This window comes from Carassius gibelio, chromosome A21 (assembly GCF_023724105.1).
Source record: "Carassius gibelio isolate Cgi1373 ecotype wild population from Czech Republic chromosome A21, carGib1.2-hapl.c, whole genome shotgun sequence".
Lineage (NCBI taxonomy): Eukaryota > Metazoa > Chordata > Actinopteri > Cypriniformes > Cyprinidae > Carassius > Carassius gibelio.
In genome coordinates, this window is record NC_068391.1 from 16,873,184 (window position 1) to 16,891,917 (window position 18,734).

An 18,734-nucleotide genomic window follows, 5' to 3' on the forward strand; every position below is an offset into this window, starting at 1 on the left:
GGCACACGGTTGTCCTGATTATTTATATAATGTTGAATGAAGGCAGGTTTTAACCACAATCGACCAATGACAATTTCATTTGGTATTTTTTTTGTTTTCTTTTGACTATCATAATTGTTTTACAGTTATCAGTATAGCTTCCCAATTTATTACACCAGATGTAATTCTGATAGCAAATAGAAATTACTTTGGTTCTACTCTACTTTAAAGTTTAAAGACTGGATGGAAGTAGTGCACAGTCAAATACATGATGAGCAGTTCCAAAGCAAGGTCCTTTCATAATTTCTCTTGCATGAATACACTTTCACAAACCCTCCGTTCATGAAGGGGAGGGGGATTTAAATGCATGTCTCTTCCCGGTCATGTAGTTCATGAGGGCTATCAGCAGGTGACACTGGTCGGGTAACTCTATATCCTCTGACAGTATGCATACTTTCTGAAGACTAAAGCAGAAGAAGGTGGACTAAAGTTAGGAGGTGTGGGAGGGATTTGTGTCTCTTTTCTTGGCAGGAAGCAGTATAGCGAAGCTCAGTGCTGCATATGCTGCAACAGTTTGAGTCTGTTTGTAACAGTGTTGTCCTCTCCCTCCCACTTTACTCCACCCCTGAAATGAGTTGGGGACAGTTAGAAAACTACTAGAGCATTACAACTGCTGCTATGCTCAAGTCTTGTCAGGATCTGTATTGCCGGAGAGGAGGGAAGGCAAGGTAAGTCAAATTGGACTTGTTTTGTTTACTAGTGTACGTCTTCTCTTTAGTTTCAATATCTTATTTCTTTCTTTTCCTTCGATTCTTGTAAAAAGGCTCACAGATGTGGTTTTTCATGCCCTTGTACGTACATTTCTTGTAAAAACAAAAACAGGAACTTCTTTGTCAACAGTCTACTTTCAGATTGTCAGGACATAATATAATTCTTGGACTTTGTTAAATTGGAGTTTATACTTTGTTACTGTAGATATTTAGATACTGTAGATAGATTTTTGGTCTTGTTAGCTGGGTTGAGACCCCTTCGGTATCGTCAACATAAGCAGAATAGTGTTTGTGTTTATGTAAATACTGAAGGAGAATTCACACTTTGTTTGTTTCACACCGGTTCTGTTCACTCCCACTTCTCTACTGAGAATCTGGTTCACCAAATAGATGAAGGGTTTTAATAACATTGACATTTAGATAGGCTTTTGCATGAGTTTATTACCATGACAGGCAGACTATACTGATCTGAGTGTGTACGAATAATGATTTATGAGTTTGTACAAAATTGTGTGTTATAAATTTGTAACTATCAGAATACTGGATGAAATGTCTAAAAGCATATTTAATCCGGCCTAAAGACACATAAAGTATACTTAAATTGTACTTATCTTAAAGTACTGTCAAATTCTCAGTTCAAACTCAAAGTATCTAGACAAAATGCTCTTGAATTAAAGCAAAAGAGCTTCACATTCAGCTGAACTTGACATAATAAATTGAAAGTATTTAACTTTTAAAATGAACTGTTGAAGAGACTTTGACATTATGCTCAAATTATGCTTGGACAGATGATCAAACCTTTTTAAAGAAACAAGTTCAGTCGCAATTTACCAAATGTTAAACTTTTATTTCTGAGGCAGATTATTTTCTTATTGTGTAGTGTAGTTTAATATTTATTTGTTTATAAATAACTCAAGTTTGTCAAGGATGAATGAGCCTAGTTGGCCAGCTAGATTACTGAAATTGATTTAGTTCAGAAAATAAAATTTGTGCAGATTTGTTCGTTTATTTTTAATTATTCATTTATTTAGTTGTCCATCGATTTATGTCAAAAGTACTAGAAGTCATGTGATGTTGTAATGAGTAATGTTTTTTTTTTAAAGATAATCTGAGTAAAAGTGCAAGTAGTTTCAATACTTATGTAAAGCTCAAATATTCCAAAATAATATTTAACTATACTAAAGTACAAAACTGTACTTTCCACAGCATTGTGCAATACAGTACTTTCACCTTGTCACCACTTTTTTGTTATTTTGCTTTTCTGCTCTTTCTTTGCCAGTGTTTAAGACTACATGCTGTGAGTGGTTACATGTGTGTGTGCACACGAGTGTGTTTGTGTGTATAATGTGCATGTGTTTCCATGAGAGAGCTGTATTTTATTGAATGGAAGGATGGAAGAGCAGATAACCACCAGCTGTTGAACACATGAGGTCCTGCTCAGATGCAGCAAGAAAGAAAACTCCCCTGCCTCGCATTTTAATTTATATTCTCCAGCTGAATCTTACTCTAACAGTAGTTAAGGATCTTATCCGAGACATAGTACATTTGTTGAAGTGATGAACTTAGCCCAAAACTTAATTGTTAACAACCCTTTTACTTTTTTGAAATCTGGGATAAATATAATACAATACAAATTCTATATGTTATTTTTCTCATGGACATGTAATCTCTTTCTCTCTTTGTTAGGTGTTGTGAATGTAATTCTGTTCTTTCTCACTGGTACTATGAAAGAGATGGACAGTTCTTCTGTAAGAAAGATTACAGGTCACGGTTTGGGGAGCAATGCTACGGCTGCTCGGAGTCTATTACCACCGGCCTCATCATGGTAAGAACACAACTATAACAAAACAATAACTCATAAACATTAGAAATGTGTGATTAGATGTGATGGGGAAGTATTATGTAAAATAAACTAATATATATATATATATATATATATATATATATATATATATCAGAATCAGAATCAGAATCAGAATGAGCTTTATTGCCAGGTATGTTTACACATACGAGGAATTTGTTTTCGTGACAGAAGCTCCACAGTACAACAGAATGACAGCGACAGAACATAAAACACATAATAAAAGAATAAAAAATACAAATAAGTAGATAAAATGCAGAACTCATTGCGGAGGCAGCCATCCTGTATCGGCGCCAGTCGTAATCCAAAACGACTGACTCATTATATATATATATATATAATTAAATAATAATAATAATAAAAATAATATATATATATATATATATATATATATATATATATATATATATATATATTTATATATATATATATATATATATTATTTTTTATTATTATTATTTATTTACTTTTTTGTATAGAATTGTAAAAAGTCGCCCATTACATTAAAGCAGTTATCAGCTGCTGTAACTAAAGGCTAGAAAGCAGCATGGCCATCTCTGAGTGCTGCTAAGCAGTTACACTAACAAGACTTTTTTGAAGAGCATTTACTACAACAACTTCCATCCAAATCTGTCATTTCATCTTTTTTAAAAGACTAATCATCAGGTGTGAACCTAGTGGATTCATGAATGCATGCATTCTTTTAGCATATTGCACTCACTACACAACAGAAGTATCTAGATCTAACAAGATCTCTCTTATCTTGAGAAGATTTTGGCGGTTTTTGTGTTTTGTCACTGTTTCCTGCTGTAACCTAAGAGCAGATAACCCCTCCCACTCGTTTCCTTCCATTGTGCTGCTTCACTTCTGTAAAATGACGTCATCCACCCTGTCCCACCTCAGCACCTCCCCTACTGTTTCATCTGAATTCAAGAAAAACTGTACTGGAGAATAATAGACTAACTTTGCCTTTTCCTTCCATCTCTGCAGGTGGCTGGGAAGCACACATACCATCCAGAGTGCTTTCTCTGTAAAAACTGTGGCATGTTTATTGGAGATGGAGATTCTTTCATTTTGGTGGATTTGACCAATTTATACTGGTCAGTTTTGTCAAAACATTTTACTACTTGCTAATCTTGTGAGTATTTTGATGGAGAAGTACCTCAGTTTTGTCAGGTTTTGTGAGTTTTTCTTCTTTTTCTCTCATAGTGGACACTGTGGACATGAGGTGGTGTCGATGAAGCACTCAGAAGCAAAATGTTCAAGGCTTCCTCATACAGTGACATCGATGTCATTTCCTCCTTCTGCAGAAAGCAGACGAGGTTTATCCTTCACAGTGGAACAGAAGGATGCAGGCCCTTTGATCATCGTATCTCAGTATGTTGTCAGTATAGACACCAGAGCAAACATATATGGCCACCAACTGATTGCATTCAATTAATATTGACTTTTTTACTCCTAAAAAATTCCCAGACTGGATATGCACAACCTGAGCCCCGAAGTTAAGCCTTTGATCCATGTTGGAGATAGGATTCTTGAGATCAATGGAATTTCTGTCCAGAACATTCCACTCAGTGAGGTCAGTCCTGTACCTCAGATAAGATAAAATAATTTGTACGACACATCTGATTTCACCATTGCCCTTTATATTTCGTCTTTGTAACAGATAGATCTGGTGATTCACGATACAGAGCACTGGTTACAAATCACAACTGAACATGATCCTAAAGAACTCGCACAACAAGAAGACTTGTCTGGCCTATTGGGAGAAGAACAGGAACACCCTGGAAAACTAGGTTTCTTTCCCCTTCCCAGCAACAGACGAATATACCCTCGATCCAAAAATATTCTGTAAGAATTATGGCACTCTAAGATTTTATTACATGTAATACTACACTGCAAACAAAAATATTTTTTCTCGTTTAATTTTTTTTTTTTTTTTTGAAAAGCAAAAAATGCTGAATGCACATTGAATTTTTTTTTCTGCGATATTTTTATGTTTTATTTTTATTTTTATTATATTTATACTTAAAATGCTAAAAAAAAACATGAAAAATATATGAATTCAAAATATATTCTTTGGAAACATGTCTCAAATTATTTTCATGTACCGTAAACTGTTTTTTTAAGTACCTGCTATACATGTTTGTTGTAGGTGTCAAACATTATACATAAAAAATTTCATGTGAAGATAAAAGCCTGGTTTAGCTAGTAATTTTTGGATAGTATAAAAAGCACCAAATAATAAAAAAGGTTATATTTCCGTCGTGCTCTTACTATTGTTATTCGTTTTTCTTTGTCTGCCTCTGCAGGCGCAGCTGCAGTATTGATAAAGCTGCATGCTCGCAACGACACGCCGCACTTCTTTCCAGCAGAAGAGACATCAATCGATCAGAGTCTCTGCGTTTTGACCCCAATGACAAAACACAACGTATCTTCCGACCCTCAGACCTAATATATGGGGAAGTTTTGGGAAAAGGTTTTTTTGGACAAGCCATAAAGGTAACACGATGAGTCTGAATGATCACAATGAGTCTCACTTGAGATGACAGTACAGAATGAACTGCCTCCTTTTGGGTTTTTAGGTGACACATTCGGAAACAGGCGAGATCATGGTGATTAAGGAACTTCTTCAATTCGATGAAGAGACCCAGAAGACATTCCTGAAAGAGGTTTGTTGTAGTTTTTTCTTCCTCAGACCACTAAGGAGCAAATGGATTGTTTACTAATCAAAACTTTTTTTGGGGCTCCAGGTCAAAGTAATGAGATGCCTAGAACATCCGAATGTCTTAAAGTTCATCGGCATTCTCTACAAAGACAAACGGCTGAACCTGATCTCTGAGTATGTGCAAGGAGGAACGCTGACGGACACCATCCAGAAAATGGTTTGTTTTTATCCTTTACTGGATTTCATTGCTGTCATGGTTCTGAGTGTGTAAACTCATTTTTGTGTCATAATTTAGGACATGGATTACCCTTGGAAACTTAGAGTGAGCTATGCCAAGGACATTGCTGCCGGAATGGTAAGTAATGAAGTGCAATGAGTTTTGCAGAATGGTAGAGTTGAAATATAAAATATTGAGTTTTAAGTCTACAAGCAGTTTGTTAGTATCCAACAGTGCAAGATCTCCATTCTCTTTCCTAATTCTAATGCAAAGATATGTCTTGACAGGGAATATGAATCTAAAGCTAAATTTAGCTAGTTTCTAAATATGAAAGATGTTAAGCTGTATTAAAAAAATTTTTGCAAAAAAATTTTTCTTTCCAACCCAGGCTTACCTACATTCAATGAATATCATTCATCGGGATCTAAACTCGCACAACTGCTTTGTCCGAGAGGTCAGAATACATCTCAGTACTCATGAACCTAGATCATGTCTCCAACTGAACTAAATTATGTGACTACACTGGTTTCCCTCACAGAACAAAACAGTGGTAGTTGCTGACTTTGGTTTGGCCCAGCTGGTAAAGGAAGAAAAAAGCTCCTCTCCTGGACAAATATCGAAATTGAACAAGCTTGGTCGTAAGAAACGGTATATGGTGGTGGGCAACCCTTACTGGATGGCACCAGAAATGCTAAATGGTAAGCCACATTAATTATCAAAGACGGATAATGAGGAATGAGCATTTTGCAGTTTTGTGAATAATTTTTTTTACATATTTTTTTTTCTTACCTGCAGGAAAAGTCTACGATGAACGTGTTGACATTTTCTCTTTCGGGATTGTTGTTTGTGAGGTAAACTTATATATTTCTCTTCTTAATATTATTTACTCTTTTTGTAAATAATATGATCACTGATCATAATCTAGATGTGCTCTGTTTGACAGAAACTTGGCTTAAACCTGATGATTACATTATTTTAAATGAGTCCACCCCCCAAGATTACTGTTATAAACATGAGCCGCGTCTAAAAGGCAAAGGGGGAGGTGTTGCTTCAATTTATGACAACGTTTTCAGGATTTCTCAGAGGGCAGGCTTCAAGTATAACTCGTTTGAAGTTATGGTGTGTATATTCCTCATGACAGATTGTTGGAAGAGTATATGCCGATCCAGATTACCTTCCTCGCACGCAGGAGTTTGGACTGAATGTGAATGCATTCTTGGAGCGCTATATGTCTAAAGGTTGCCCTGAGGCTTTCTTTCCCATCGCGGTTCTGTGTTGTGCCTTGGAGGCTGAGAAACGGTGATTGTCATTTACAAGTCGTAACCTTACCACAAACAAAATCTCTTTTTTGCTAAAACATGGGGTTTTCTCCCTATTTCTTTCTACAGTCCCAGTTTTGCTAAATTAGAGGAGTGGCTCGAGAACTTGCTGATGCACATGGAGATAAAACTTCATCTGATGTCAGAACTGGATCAAATCCGCCAAGTGTTTTGGGAGAACCACAGCCAGTCAAAACAAGCTTATGGGATTCCCTCGAAACAGACGGAGGACTCAGCCTTATAGCAGAAGCTGAGAGGCGGTTGCATCCCTTCACGAAGGGCCTATCCAGAAGTGATCATGTGATCATGTTATCTTTGTTTGGAGATCTTGCGATGCATTTTAAAGCAAAGTTGGGGTTGATTTTGACTTCACATAGGCTAATTAAAATTTTCTTTATTTTAATGCAATACTAAATATTTTTCAGTGATAGAAATGTGATTTAAGACGATGGTGCAAGCAAGTTTAAGCAAGAATAATTTGGAAGTAGTCTAATGGTAAATAAGACAAAATTAAACAATATTTGATTAAATAATATGAAGAAATATTATTTGCAACAACTGATGAATTGCTCAATGTTGCATGCACACGCAACACTGTCAGGGTAACATTTGGCCAGTCATTTCCTTCACCAAGAGAGTTTCACAGGCTTATACAAGACAGTAATGCCCTACACTCTTTAAACAAGAGCATAGGGATGCACACTTCTGTTTGGAATTTGGCCTAGTTCTTAAAACTCAATCTTAACACAGAGGTTGTGCAATTGATCATTAAATTCTCAATTACAATTACAGTGACCCATTTAACAAAATGTCTGAATGTAGCTATATGCCTGAATACTTTTCTGAGCCAGTTTTGCAGTGACCTTTACTTTTTGTCTTACTTTTTTACGAAAATGTCAAATTTCAAAAACATTTTGCACTTTTTGTACAAGTGTCCAAATACATTTTGGGGTCACTGTATATTTTACAAGGTTGTGAAGTCTGCTGCAATCATTTTGTACTACTTGTACTGATGTTCTCAGACACAAAGGTGCTATTGTTCTAGAGAACAGTATTATAAATGTAAGCTAAATACATGCTTCACAAAATGTATATTTAGAATAATATTTTTAAGCAGATCTGATGTTTAAATTGCTTGTTGTTTGTCTCTATAAGTACCATTGTAGTCATACTTATTATTATTATACATTTATGTTTGCCTAATTGTATTACATGTGTCAGATACTGTGAAATTTAGAAGAAAGCTTCATCTGACGAAACGAATAAATGTCATGTTTTCATTTGAGCCGTGATGCAGTTTAACGGTTAAGTTCAGTCACCGAAACAGATCCGATTTAACAAGTAGCAAATTTTTCTATGCGATTCACTATTATTTTACACATTTTAAAGCTGTCTGTTGGATATTTTACAGTTTATAAACTCTTGTGTGTGTTTTTTTTTCTTTTCAACTGCAATTGTAACAATAAATAAGCTGTTTGTCGAGAGGTCATCGCTTTACTCATTTGTTTATGCAAACCTCGGGAAATCATTTATCAACAGCAGAGAAGCATAATGGAAAACCACAGTGAGTAATTATTTATTTCAATACACTTTTCGTTATGTAATAACGTTTTGTTTCGCTTTTGTTTCGCTGATTTGAGTTCCCAGGACATTTTCATAGCTGGGCCATTCCCGGGATTCGGTAACATTTAAGCATGGAATATATGATATATATTTTTAATAAATAATACATTTATTTTATTTTATTATTTATTTTTTCAACTAGCCTACATACTATTGTCCTAATTTTCTAAATAATCCACATCATAGTCACATCAAAACGCCAATAAATCACATTTACGGTCACTTGCCGCCACCTACTGGTGGTTTAGATTGAAGTTTAAAAGTATCATTAAAATATTATTCTTTCCGTAACATAAATACACAACATGGACAAATTTACGGTTGTAAAATGAAAAATGAAACACACATTAATAAGATTAGATTAAAAAAAATCCCTTTGTAAAAGTAAAATAAATAAATAAAATGTCCTGGGATAAATATACAGAAATGTCAAAGCTGACAGTACACCTATGAGAATCTCAATTACAATTCTTAATAAATTAAATAATAACTCAAACCTGTCACAAGTTTACAACCCCAAAACAATGAGAAATACATATTTTACATATTTGTGATGAGGTTGAGCTTTTTTTTTTTTTTTTTTTTTTTCACAAAATGGTCAATGCTCTTAGAGTATACCATATATAGCATCTATAAAATCTGTATACTCATTGGTTACAATAAAATATATATATAAAAAAATAATAATAATAAGTTTACATCACTTAATTTTATATGAGGGGTTGAGTTGTTAAGCTTGACTGTACCCTCAGTGCCCACAACCAACACCTCAAAATATGAATAAAAAGTATAATACTACTTACCATTTCCTGAACCACTATTAAAGAGACCTGAATGATATCATTTCTGGTAAATGATGTCACATATGGGTGGAGTCTAATTAATTATGAGTGTTGAATGGTTAGTGTGATGGGGTTGAGTTCACACTGAGGGACATGACTTCAAAGTTAGTTTTTTATAAAATATATTGCATTTTTTTGAAAAAATATTTTAAAGAAATAAGCAAAATGCTTGCTGTAAGATAGAAATAAGACATTATTTTATGCTAAAAATTATTTAAATTCAATAATTATTTTTATTAATTATAATGAGCAAACTAAAGTATTGTTAAGAGATTTTAACTCCACTTCTAAAAGTCTGGGGGACTGAAATATTACCGAATCCCAGGAGTGATCCAGCTCGAAGCCAGAGAATATCTAGATATCTAAATAAGCAAACATTTGGATATCAGGTTGAAACTTAATGACCTCTTAATTATAAGAGTAGCCTAATTACTATATTTAAATAACCAGAAATGAAATAAAACATGAATATACATTTTTAGTTCCCTGACTGATGTATAAACTGTATTGGGTTTCAAGTTTATATTATTTTTAAACATTCATCATAGGATCTCTCACAAACACAAATACTCGAATGTCTCACAGCATCTATTAAATATCTACAATGTCTTTTAAACATCCACTATAGGTTTACAAGTTGAGGACATTGACCTTCAAGGTAACATCTGTCAAGTTTGTGAACAATGTTTTCTTTATCTTCAGCATTAAACTGCTGTTGAACTGTTTAATATGTTTGCTATATACAGTAAGTGTTGTCTTGGAAATTTCTTTCTAAAATGAATTATTATTGTACATTTTTTGTCTATTTCCTATGCATGCCACGTCATCTTTTCAGGAATATCTGCCGTAGTTGGGGAGGTAGGTTTTATATTTCATACATAGATTTCAAAAAGGTTTAAAGAAAAGTAAAAATTAAGTTTCCAACATCTGCCAATCATCACATGTAATCACATTCTGCCTTGTTTGCTAGTTTTCCATAGCACTGGACGACTCTGGAACAGAGAGTTTCCTCAGGGATCCTGACTCTTCTCTTTGTGATTCCACTAAAGCAGAGGACAGAGATGAAAGTGTCCATTCCTCTCAAACATTCGGCTCATCCTCTTCTCTGTCTGAAGAAAAGACTCATCCGGCTAATGACAAATCACCTCTTAGACCCAAGATTCCTGCAGGGGGCCGCTTTGACCCCCATGACTTTTTAGAGGTAGTGTAACTGCACACCCGGTCCTTCAGTGGGCAACGTGTGATGAAGTCTCTTATGTTTATGCATTTATTTGATCACAAATATTTTGTTAAAATGTATATATTGTTCACAAACCAGATTATTTTTCACTGTCCCTCCCAGAAATACGTTGGCATTGTGTCACTGCCAAACCAAGTCCAACAGAAAGCAGTGAAAAGGGGATTTGAGTTCAATCTGATGGTTGTTGGTAAGTAACATATAAAATAAATACACACACAACGCCATTTTTGAAAGAAGACTCTTTTATGTGATTGTATTATGTATATATATATGTGTGTGTGTGTGTGTGTGTGTGTTATTTTAACATACATTACAGACCAAAAGTTTGGACACACCTTCTCATTCAAAGAGTTTTCTTTATTTTCCTGACTATGAAAATTGTAGATTCACGCTGAAGGCATCAAAACTATGAATGAACACATGTGGAATTATATATGGAATTATATACATAACAAAAAAGTGTGAAACAACTGAAAATATGTCATATTCTAGGTTCTTCAAAGTAGCCACCTTTTGCTTTGATTCCTGCTTTGCACATTCTTGGCATTCTCTTGATGAGCTTCAAGAGGTAGTCACCTGAAATGGTCTTCCAACAGTCTTGAAGGAGTTCCCCGAGAAATGCTTAGCACTTGTTGGCCCTTTTGCCTTCTGTCTGCGGTCCAGCTCACCCCTAAACCATCTGGATTGGGTTCAGGTCCGGTGACTGTGGAGGCCAGGTCATCTGGCGCAGCACCCCATCACTCTCCTTCTTGGTCAGATAGCCCTTGATGCCTTCAGTGTGACTCTACAATTTACATAGTCATGAAAATAAAGAAAACTCTTTGAATGAGAAGGTGTGTCCAAACTTTTGGTCTGTACTGTATATTATTTTATGTTTAGGTGAGTCTGGCTTGGGCAAATCCACTCTTGTCAACAGCCTTTTCCTCACAAACCTCTATATAAATAGATGCATGCCTGATGTTTCAGGTAAACCTAACATTATGGAACAACATTTGTATTTATACTAATGATAAAAGCAATACGGAAATTCCAGAGAAGATTTGTTTGTGAATTGTATCCATTTCTCTCTCGCAGAGAAGATAGCTCGGACAGTCTCGATAACAAAGAACACTGTAGACATTGTTGAAGAGGGAGTAAATCTAAGACTCACTGTTATTGACACCCCTGGTTTTGGAGATGCCCTTAATAATCATGAAAGGTATTTTTAGGTGTTAAAGGTGCACGCGGTCATTTTTTGTATATGTTCCACTCATTCATTTGACAGTGGTCTTAATCCTATACTGACATTTAGTGGTGAAGATGTATGTTACAGTTAGTAACATAATAGGTTACTCATTTAAGGTAAAATATTCTAACTTTTTAGATTGCCTTTTTATATATATATATATTAAACTTATTTTAAATTTATGACTAAAAATGTCATATTTTATATCAACATCATAAATTACATGTTTTTCAGGTTTTAAATATAAAAATGAAAAATGAGTGAGAATCTATAAATTATGTTTATTTTATTGCCATTTTGTGTATAGTGTAATCATGAAACAGTTTAATGTTTCGTTTTTGGAATCTGATTATATCATTTAGATTACATGTGATCAGTTACTACCCAGCACTGATTACTAAGAACTTCTTTAAACATTTTGACATGGTTGGCTGTTTTAGAATGAGCAAATTCTATTTTTCACACTTTTAATCACTTAACTTGCTCGACCGCTTGAAAGTATTTACACATGGTTTTTCTTGCAGCTGGAAGGCCGCAGTTTATTATGTAGACCAGGAGATGGAGAAGTACCGCAGAAATGAGATCGGGCTGAACCGTAAAAACATAACAGACAACAGAGTGCACTGCTGTCTGTACTTCATTTCACCTCATGGCCATGGGTAAGAGCTCTTCTCAGCACAGGTGTTGTTGTGTTTATTGCTATCCCACATTCAATTAACGAATGTCCTTTGTGCTGTCTCAGTCTCAAACCGATTGATGTGAACTTTATGAAGGCCCTGGATCAGAAGGTCAACATTGTGCCTGTGCTGGCTAAAGCAGACAGCCTCACTCCAAAAGAGATCAGCAATATGAAGGCAAAGGTGCATGAGGAAACTCACACACAGTGATAGATGTTTGTATCTAAGAGTATCTATTTTTGAGAACATCACTAAATCTGCTGTCTAAACAAATGTAATGCAATTGTCTCCACAGATTTTGACTGAAATTGACAAATTCAAAATCAAGATCTTCCAGGTCCCAGAGTGTGATGCGGAAAATGAAGATCTCTTCAAGCAGCAGACTGCAGAGATAAAGGTCAGGACTAAAGGGCACAGAGTAGCGATTATTTTCTCTTAGAAAAGAGTCACAGATTTTTCTTTTGCTTTTTAAAAGTTGTAATGACACATATTATTTAACTTGTGAAGAAAGTACAAAAAAAAAGTATACCGTCAAATGTACTGATTTAAAATATTACTGAAGCATTTGTTATTCGCTAAACTAATGCCATATAATTGTAACTTGTATGTAATTTATTTGAAGATACTGTATTTTCCGGGCTATAAGTCACACTTTTTTCATAGTTTGGCTGGTCCTGCGACTTATAGTCAGGTGAGACTTATTTATCAAAATTAATTTGAAATGAACCAAGAGAAATGAACCAAGAGAAATGAACCAATAGAAAACATTACCGTCTCCAGCCACGAGACGGTAAATGTTTATGTTTATGACGGTATATGTTTTTTTCCTCATCATGACGTATTTTTGGACTGATGCGACTTTTAGTCCGAAAAATACGGGTATGTGCACATTTTAGAGTGTACTTGCATGTGTTAACAAACAGTCATGAAAGTGTGCTCTCCTTAAGTACACTTAAGTGGCCTTTTATTTAACTGGTATTACAGTATGTACAAGTAGTTTTAAAAAAATACTTTCAAGATTTTAAGTACAGTACAAGTGTGCACATTTAATATAATTACAGTTTTTTTTTCTTACAAGGATTTAGCTTTTTGGCCTTTTGATAATTTTTTATAAAACTTCTGTGACAGCTCTACAATGTTTCCATGTCCTTTCATAGAGAAGTATACCCTTTGCTGTAATTGGTAGTAATACAGTAGCAGAGAGAAACGGCAGGAGAGTTCGAGCCCGTGTCTATCCATGGGGTATTGTAGAAGGTAGGTTTTCTTACACCATGAGATGTTACATGTACAGTATACTAAAGGAAACATTTAAGATGCTCAATTAAAAAGAGCCTAATTATTTTTGAATTGGGATAGATCACTCAAAAATAAAAAAATATGTCATTGTGTTATCATGCTGTTTCCAATCTGACTTTTTTAAAGTGGCCAAGAGAGCTAAGCACAAGCAAATTAAGAAAACATCTTGACAAACACCAGTTTGACAACACATGTGCTGCAAATACTTACAACACAACCTAATTCATAAACATGCTGCAGATACTGTACTCCCAATACAAGCAAATGCAAAAAAATAAAAATAATAAAATGCGTCAAATACACACAGACACATTAGAAATGTGAGGAACCTGGCTGGGACATGTTTATCAATGTCTTTTTCAACACCCTGATCTGACTCCTTAGCTTTTTTGGATATCATTAGCCTACATAAGCTGATAAAAAAAGTCTACACAATTTACACAACTTAAATTCACTACTTCCCTTACAAATATTAACCATGGTTTAACTGTTAAAAAAAAGGTTATTAAAGTTAAAACACGGTTAGTGCACTTTTACTATAGTAAAACCACGGTTACTTTTTTTAAGGCATGTTGGGATGCCATTGAAACATTTATCTTACGAATTACAAAAGTTTATCATGGTTATATTATAGTAAAAGTGTATAAACATGTTTTGTTTTTTTGGCATATTGACAACCATTTGTTTAACCACAAATATCATGGTTAAAATATGGTTAGTGTAGCAAAACCATGGTTACTTTGTGCTTACCATGGTTTAACTAGTAACCATTTTAGTTTATTTGTAATAAAACCATAGTTAATTTTCGTTAAGGGTTCCTTTGTGGTCTGTTCTACTTGCAGCATGTTTCTGTATTTTGTGTTGCTAGTATTTGCAGCACAGGTGGTGTCAAAATTATGATGTTTTCTTAATTTGCTTGTGATTTTCTGTTTGCATGTGTTTTCTGAAGTTGTAGCGCGTTGATCTATCTTAGCCATCGTACTTTCTTCTGTCAAACACAAAATGAGAAGTTGTGGAGGATAACATTGCTCTTTCCCAACTTTTCATTCATTGAATATAGCACAGAGTTGATAAGTGATGGGTGTCATAATGTATGTAAAGAGCTCTTTAAACATCACTTTTTTTTTCTCTCCAACAGTTGAGAATCCATCTCACAGTGATTTTGTGCATCTGAGGAACATGTTGATCCGCACACACATGCAGGACCTGATTCATACAACCCACTATCTGTTGTATGAGGACTATCGTATAAATTGCCTGTGCAGGAACTCATTATTGGTATAAAAAGGCAACTTATTTATCTTTTAGCATTGAGAAAATTTCATGACATTGTTAATTATTAATTCATTTTAATGAAAGAATGTATTTTGTTCAAGGAGTGATGCTTATTCTAACATAGGGCTGAAGATATAATTTCTGGCCCACTACATTTATTTACTACACTGTAGTGTACATTTTTAACATGGGAATAAAGACAGAGCCACCACCCTGTCGGATGTGTGAAGTATTTAATTTGCTTTGAGGTGTCTAAAAAAACTTTTATATTAAGGTCCATCAATTTATTTGGGGTAAGAAAAATAAAACAATAAAATAAAAATAAAAGAATAAAATAAAAGCTATGTAATCAGCCTCTTTTTACTGCTTTTAACTTAAAAGCATACTGTAGTGGCCAGGATCCCTGTCAGTCCTGAAGCTGGAAAATTTGGGAACCTTGTCCTGGGATCTTGATTTGCAATAATTAAGAGAGTGACCTCAAGTGGAAGTTGTTTGGAATAACCATCCAGTCCTGTAAACCAGTCCTACAAACCGTTGACAATGGCAGTAGTCTATTGAAATATTATTTGTAGACAATGATTAATGTCTAAACAGGTCTGGTATAGGTATAATATATGATACATGTGAGAGTGCTTGCAAAGGAGAGAGTGAGACAAGTATAACAGGACAAAGTGATTAGCTAGTTAAACAGATATATTTTGCAATACAAATTGATACACGGAGGCCATTTTTTAAATGAGTCGCTGCATGAAGTTCTAAAGTTTCCTTAATGCCAAAGAATGCGGATTTCATAACGGCATGAATTGATGTATGTTAAAAGAAAAATAAACATACGTAATACATAATATGTCAATCAGTGCAGCACTTACTTCATGTAAACACTTTTCTAATTTCTAATTTATATATTAATTGAGATACTACACTGAACAGTTTTGCCTTTAAAAATCCATGTCACACTACAGAGTGCATCTACCAGTGCATCTCAATAAATTAGAATGTGGAAAAGTTAATTTATTTCAGTAAATCAACTGAAATTGTGAAACTTGTGTATTAAATAGATTAATTGCACACAGACGGAAGTAGTTTAAGTCTTTGGCTCTTTTAATTGTGATTATTTTGGCTCACATTTAACAAAAACCCACCAATTCAACAATCTCAACAAATTAGAATACCTTCTGGAAAGTATGTTAATTTACTGTACATGTACTCAACACTTGGTATGCAGCTCCTTTTGCTTTAATTGCTGCCTCAATTCAGCGTGGCATGAAGGGGATCAGTCTGTGGCACTGCTGATGTGGTCTGGAAGCCCAGGTTTCTTTGACAGTGGCCTTCAACTTATAATATTTTTTGGTCTCTTGTTTCTCATTTTCCTCTTGACAATAGCCAATAGATTCTATCTGGGGTTCAGGTCTGGTGAGTTTTTCAAGCACAACAACACCATGGTCATTTAACCAACTTTTGGTGCTTTTGGCAGTGTGGGCTAGTGCCAAATCCTGCTGGAAACTAAAACTTCAAAAAGCTGGTGAGACTCAGCAGAAGGAAGCATGAAGTGCTCCTAAATTTCTTAGTAAATGGGTGCAGTGACTTTGGTTTTCAAAAAAACACAATGGACCAATGCCAGCAGATGACATTGCACCCCGAATCATCACAGACTGTGGAAACATAACACTGCACTTCAAGCAACTTGGGCTATGAGCTTCTCCACCCTTCCTCCAGACTCTAGGACCTTGGTTTCCAAATGAAATACAAAACTTGCTCTCATCTGAAAAGAGGACTTTGGACCAATGGCAACAATCCAGTTCTTCTTCTCCTTAGCCCAGGTAAGACGCCTCTGACGTTGTCTGTGGTTCAGCAAATTCCTTGACACGTCTGTATGTGGTCACTCGAAACCAAGTGTGGCACACAAGTCCTGAAAAGTGAAGCCAATATGTTGTGGGTGGGTGGACACAATATACAGGTCATAAACCCCACCCTCTCTATGTAATCTAATGGAACATGAGACAAACTAAACAATTAAAATACACTTCAAATAATTTTTATATATATATATTTTGTCATTTCATGTAACTTTTATCATGTTGATAAGTTAAAGTGTGCGTTTTTGAATAAGTTTGGTTCTAGTAAGCTATTTGATGCTATAAAAGACGGAGTGTGACATGGCTAACTGAGGCGACAAGCGTTTATACAGTTGCATATATAAATAGGTCCAACTTTATCAGCATACATTCAGTATACACTCATGTAGGGTGATATGCTATATACAGTAGCATATCTCAACTGCTTGACTGCTTGAATCGTTGCTATTATGAACAACGGTTTTCTGTAAATTTGCTTTGAAACAAAGTGTATTCTGTAAAACACTATGGAAATAAATTGAAGTTGACTCAACTCTTCCAGTGGAGAACCCTGTTCACTCCGACTTCCTGAAGCTGAGGAACATGTTGGTGCACACACATGCAAGACCTGGAGGATGTGACATGGGAAATGCATTATGAGAATTACCACGCTCAGTGCATCCAGAATATGAATCACAAGGTGGTCCTTGAGAGGAAACACAGGTCAGAGGATAAACTGACATCATTAGATGATCATATCAAAATATTCTGCAGTGCAAATTAATGGTGTGCTTTTGATCATCGTGTGTCATCACTGACCTTCCTGTGTGGTTTATGTTACTGTTTCAATGGCTGTTTTCATCCAGTCTGTGTAACCAGCTAAGAGACAGCGCCTCAGACTTTCCTGTGCCTCTGATGCCTGTGGACCGTGAGACTGAACGCCTTATTTGGGAGAAAGATGAAGAGGTAATACAGTATTCTTTTCTTTTTTCTAGATCATTTTAATTAGACTATATAATGTCTTCATTCTCTTCAGAATGGATACATTGCATGTTTGGAATGGATTTTTTCCATTCACACCATACTAACTACAATTGTTTTTTTAATATTAAGTGAAAGAGTAGGTATTTATTACCACATAGTTGTCACATATGACCTGGGCTTCAGAATAGGATATCAAAATACTACTCTTATTACATAAGTAAGAATGTACAGTGCCCCACACCTGACATGACACACAAAAAAGAACAAACTGTCAATTAATTGTATTTATTAAATCTCGTTTAATCACTGGCAGTGTTGTAGTAACACATTCCCTTGTTTTAATTTAACTGAAACAAGGGGGATAATTGTAATTGAAAATTTAGTTTCCCCCTGCATGTCATTTGTGTCATTCTGAGAGGAATACTAGAATGCCTTTTCAAATTCAGTCCTCATCCTGGTAAGTAGCATTCAGTTATGAAAATATAAAAATATTTTGCATTATTAAAATTATTTGCCATTTTCAGTAAAGTTTTGAATGAAAATGCATTTTTGATAGTGTGATCTATCAAACAAAATGTTTATTAAATAAAAATTATTAATTTGCATTTTAAACATTATTTTTTTTAGTCTGATTTGCATACAGTGTCCAGTATGTATGTTGCAAAAATAGTAAGATTACAATGTTAGCATATTTCAGTATTTGTAAAGCCAATGTTTAAGTCTCTCGTAATATTCAATAATTCATATTGTATTTTTATTTTATTTGATCTTTTTCCTTCTGCAGTTGCGGCGAATGCAGGAAGTTCAGGAAAGGATTCAGGAACAGATGCATCATGGACATTAAGACAGACTAATCAATTAATTTAAATGTTTACGATAGATATATGGTTTGAAATGTCAAATGTTTAAGCTGCAGTGAATAA

At 34.8% G+C, this 18,734-nt stretch overlaps 2 protein-coding genes across 2 annotated transcripts; both read left to right on the forward strand.

The window, feature by feature from the left end:
- Positions 1-487: 487 nt before the first annotated feature.
- LOC127941993 (LIM domain kinase 1) lies at positions 488-8,298 on the forward strand. Its single transcript, XM_052537502.1, has 15 exons — positions 488-707; positions 2,436-2,574; positions 3,601-3,710; positions 3,820-3,987; positions 4,084-4,189; positions 4,277-4,461; positions 4,923-5,112; positions 5,196-5,282; positions 5,364-5,495; positions 5,574-5,633; positions 5,884-5,949; positions 6,034-6,193; positions 6,291-6,346; positions 6,637-6,794; positions 6,884-8,298. The coding sequence occupies exons 1-15, from the start codon at positions 658-660 to the stop codon at positions 7,056-7,058; spliced, it is 1,842 nt and encodes a 613-aa protein (XP_052393462.1). The 5' UTR covers positions 488-657; the 3' UTR covers positions 7,059-8,298.
- LOC127942002 (septin-4-like) lies at positions 7,263-18,655 on the forward strand. The gene is made up of 12 exons (XM_052537513.1): positions 7,263-7,298; positions 10,622-10,706; positions 11,399-11,485; positions 11,594-11,717; positions 12,269-12,403; positions 12,487-12,604; positions 12,717-12,818; positions 13,579-13,675; positions 14,856-14,914; positions 17,447-17,550; positions 17,694-17,793; positions 18,596-18,655. The coding sequence occupies exons 1-12, from the start codon at positions 7,263-7,265 to the stop codon at positions 18,653-18,655; spliced, it is 1,107 nt and encodes a 368-aa protein (XP_052393473.1).
- The last annotated feature ends 79 nt before the right edge of the window (positions 18,656-18,734 follow it).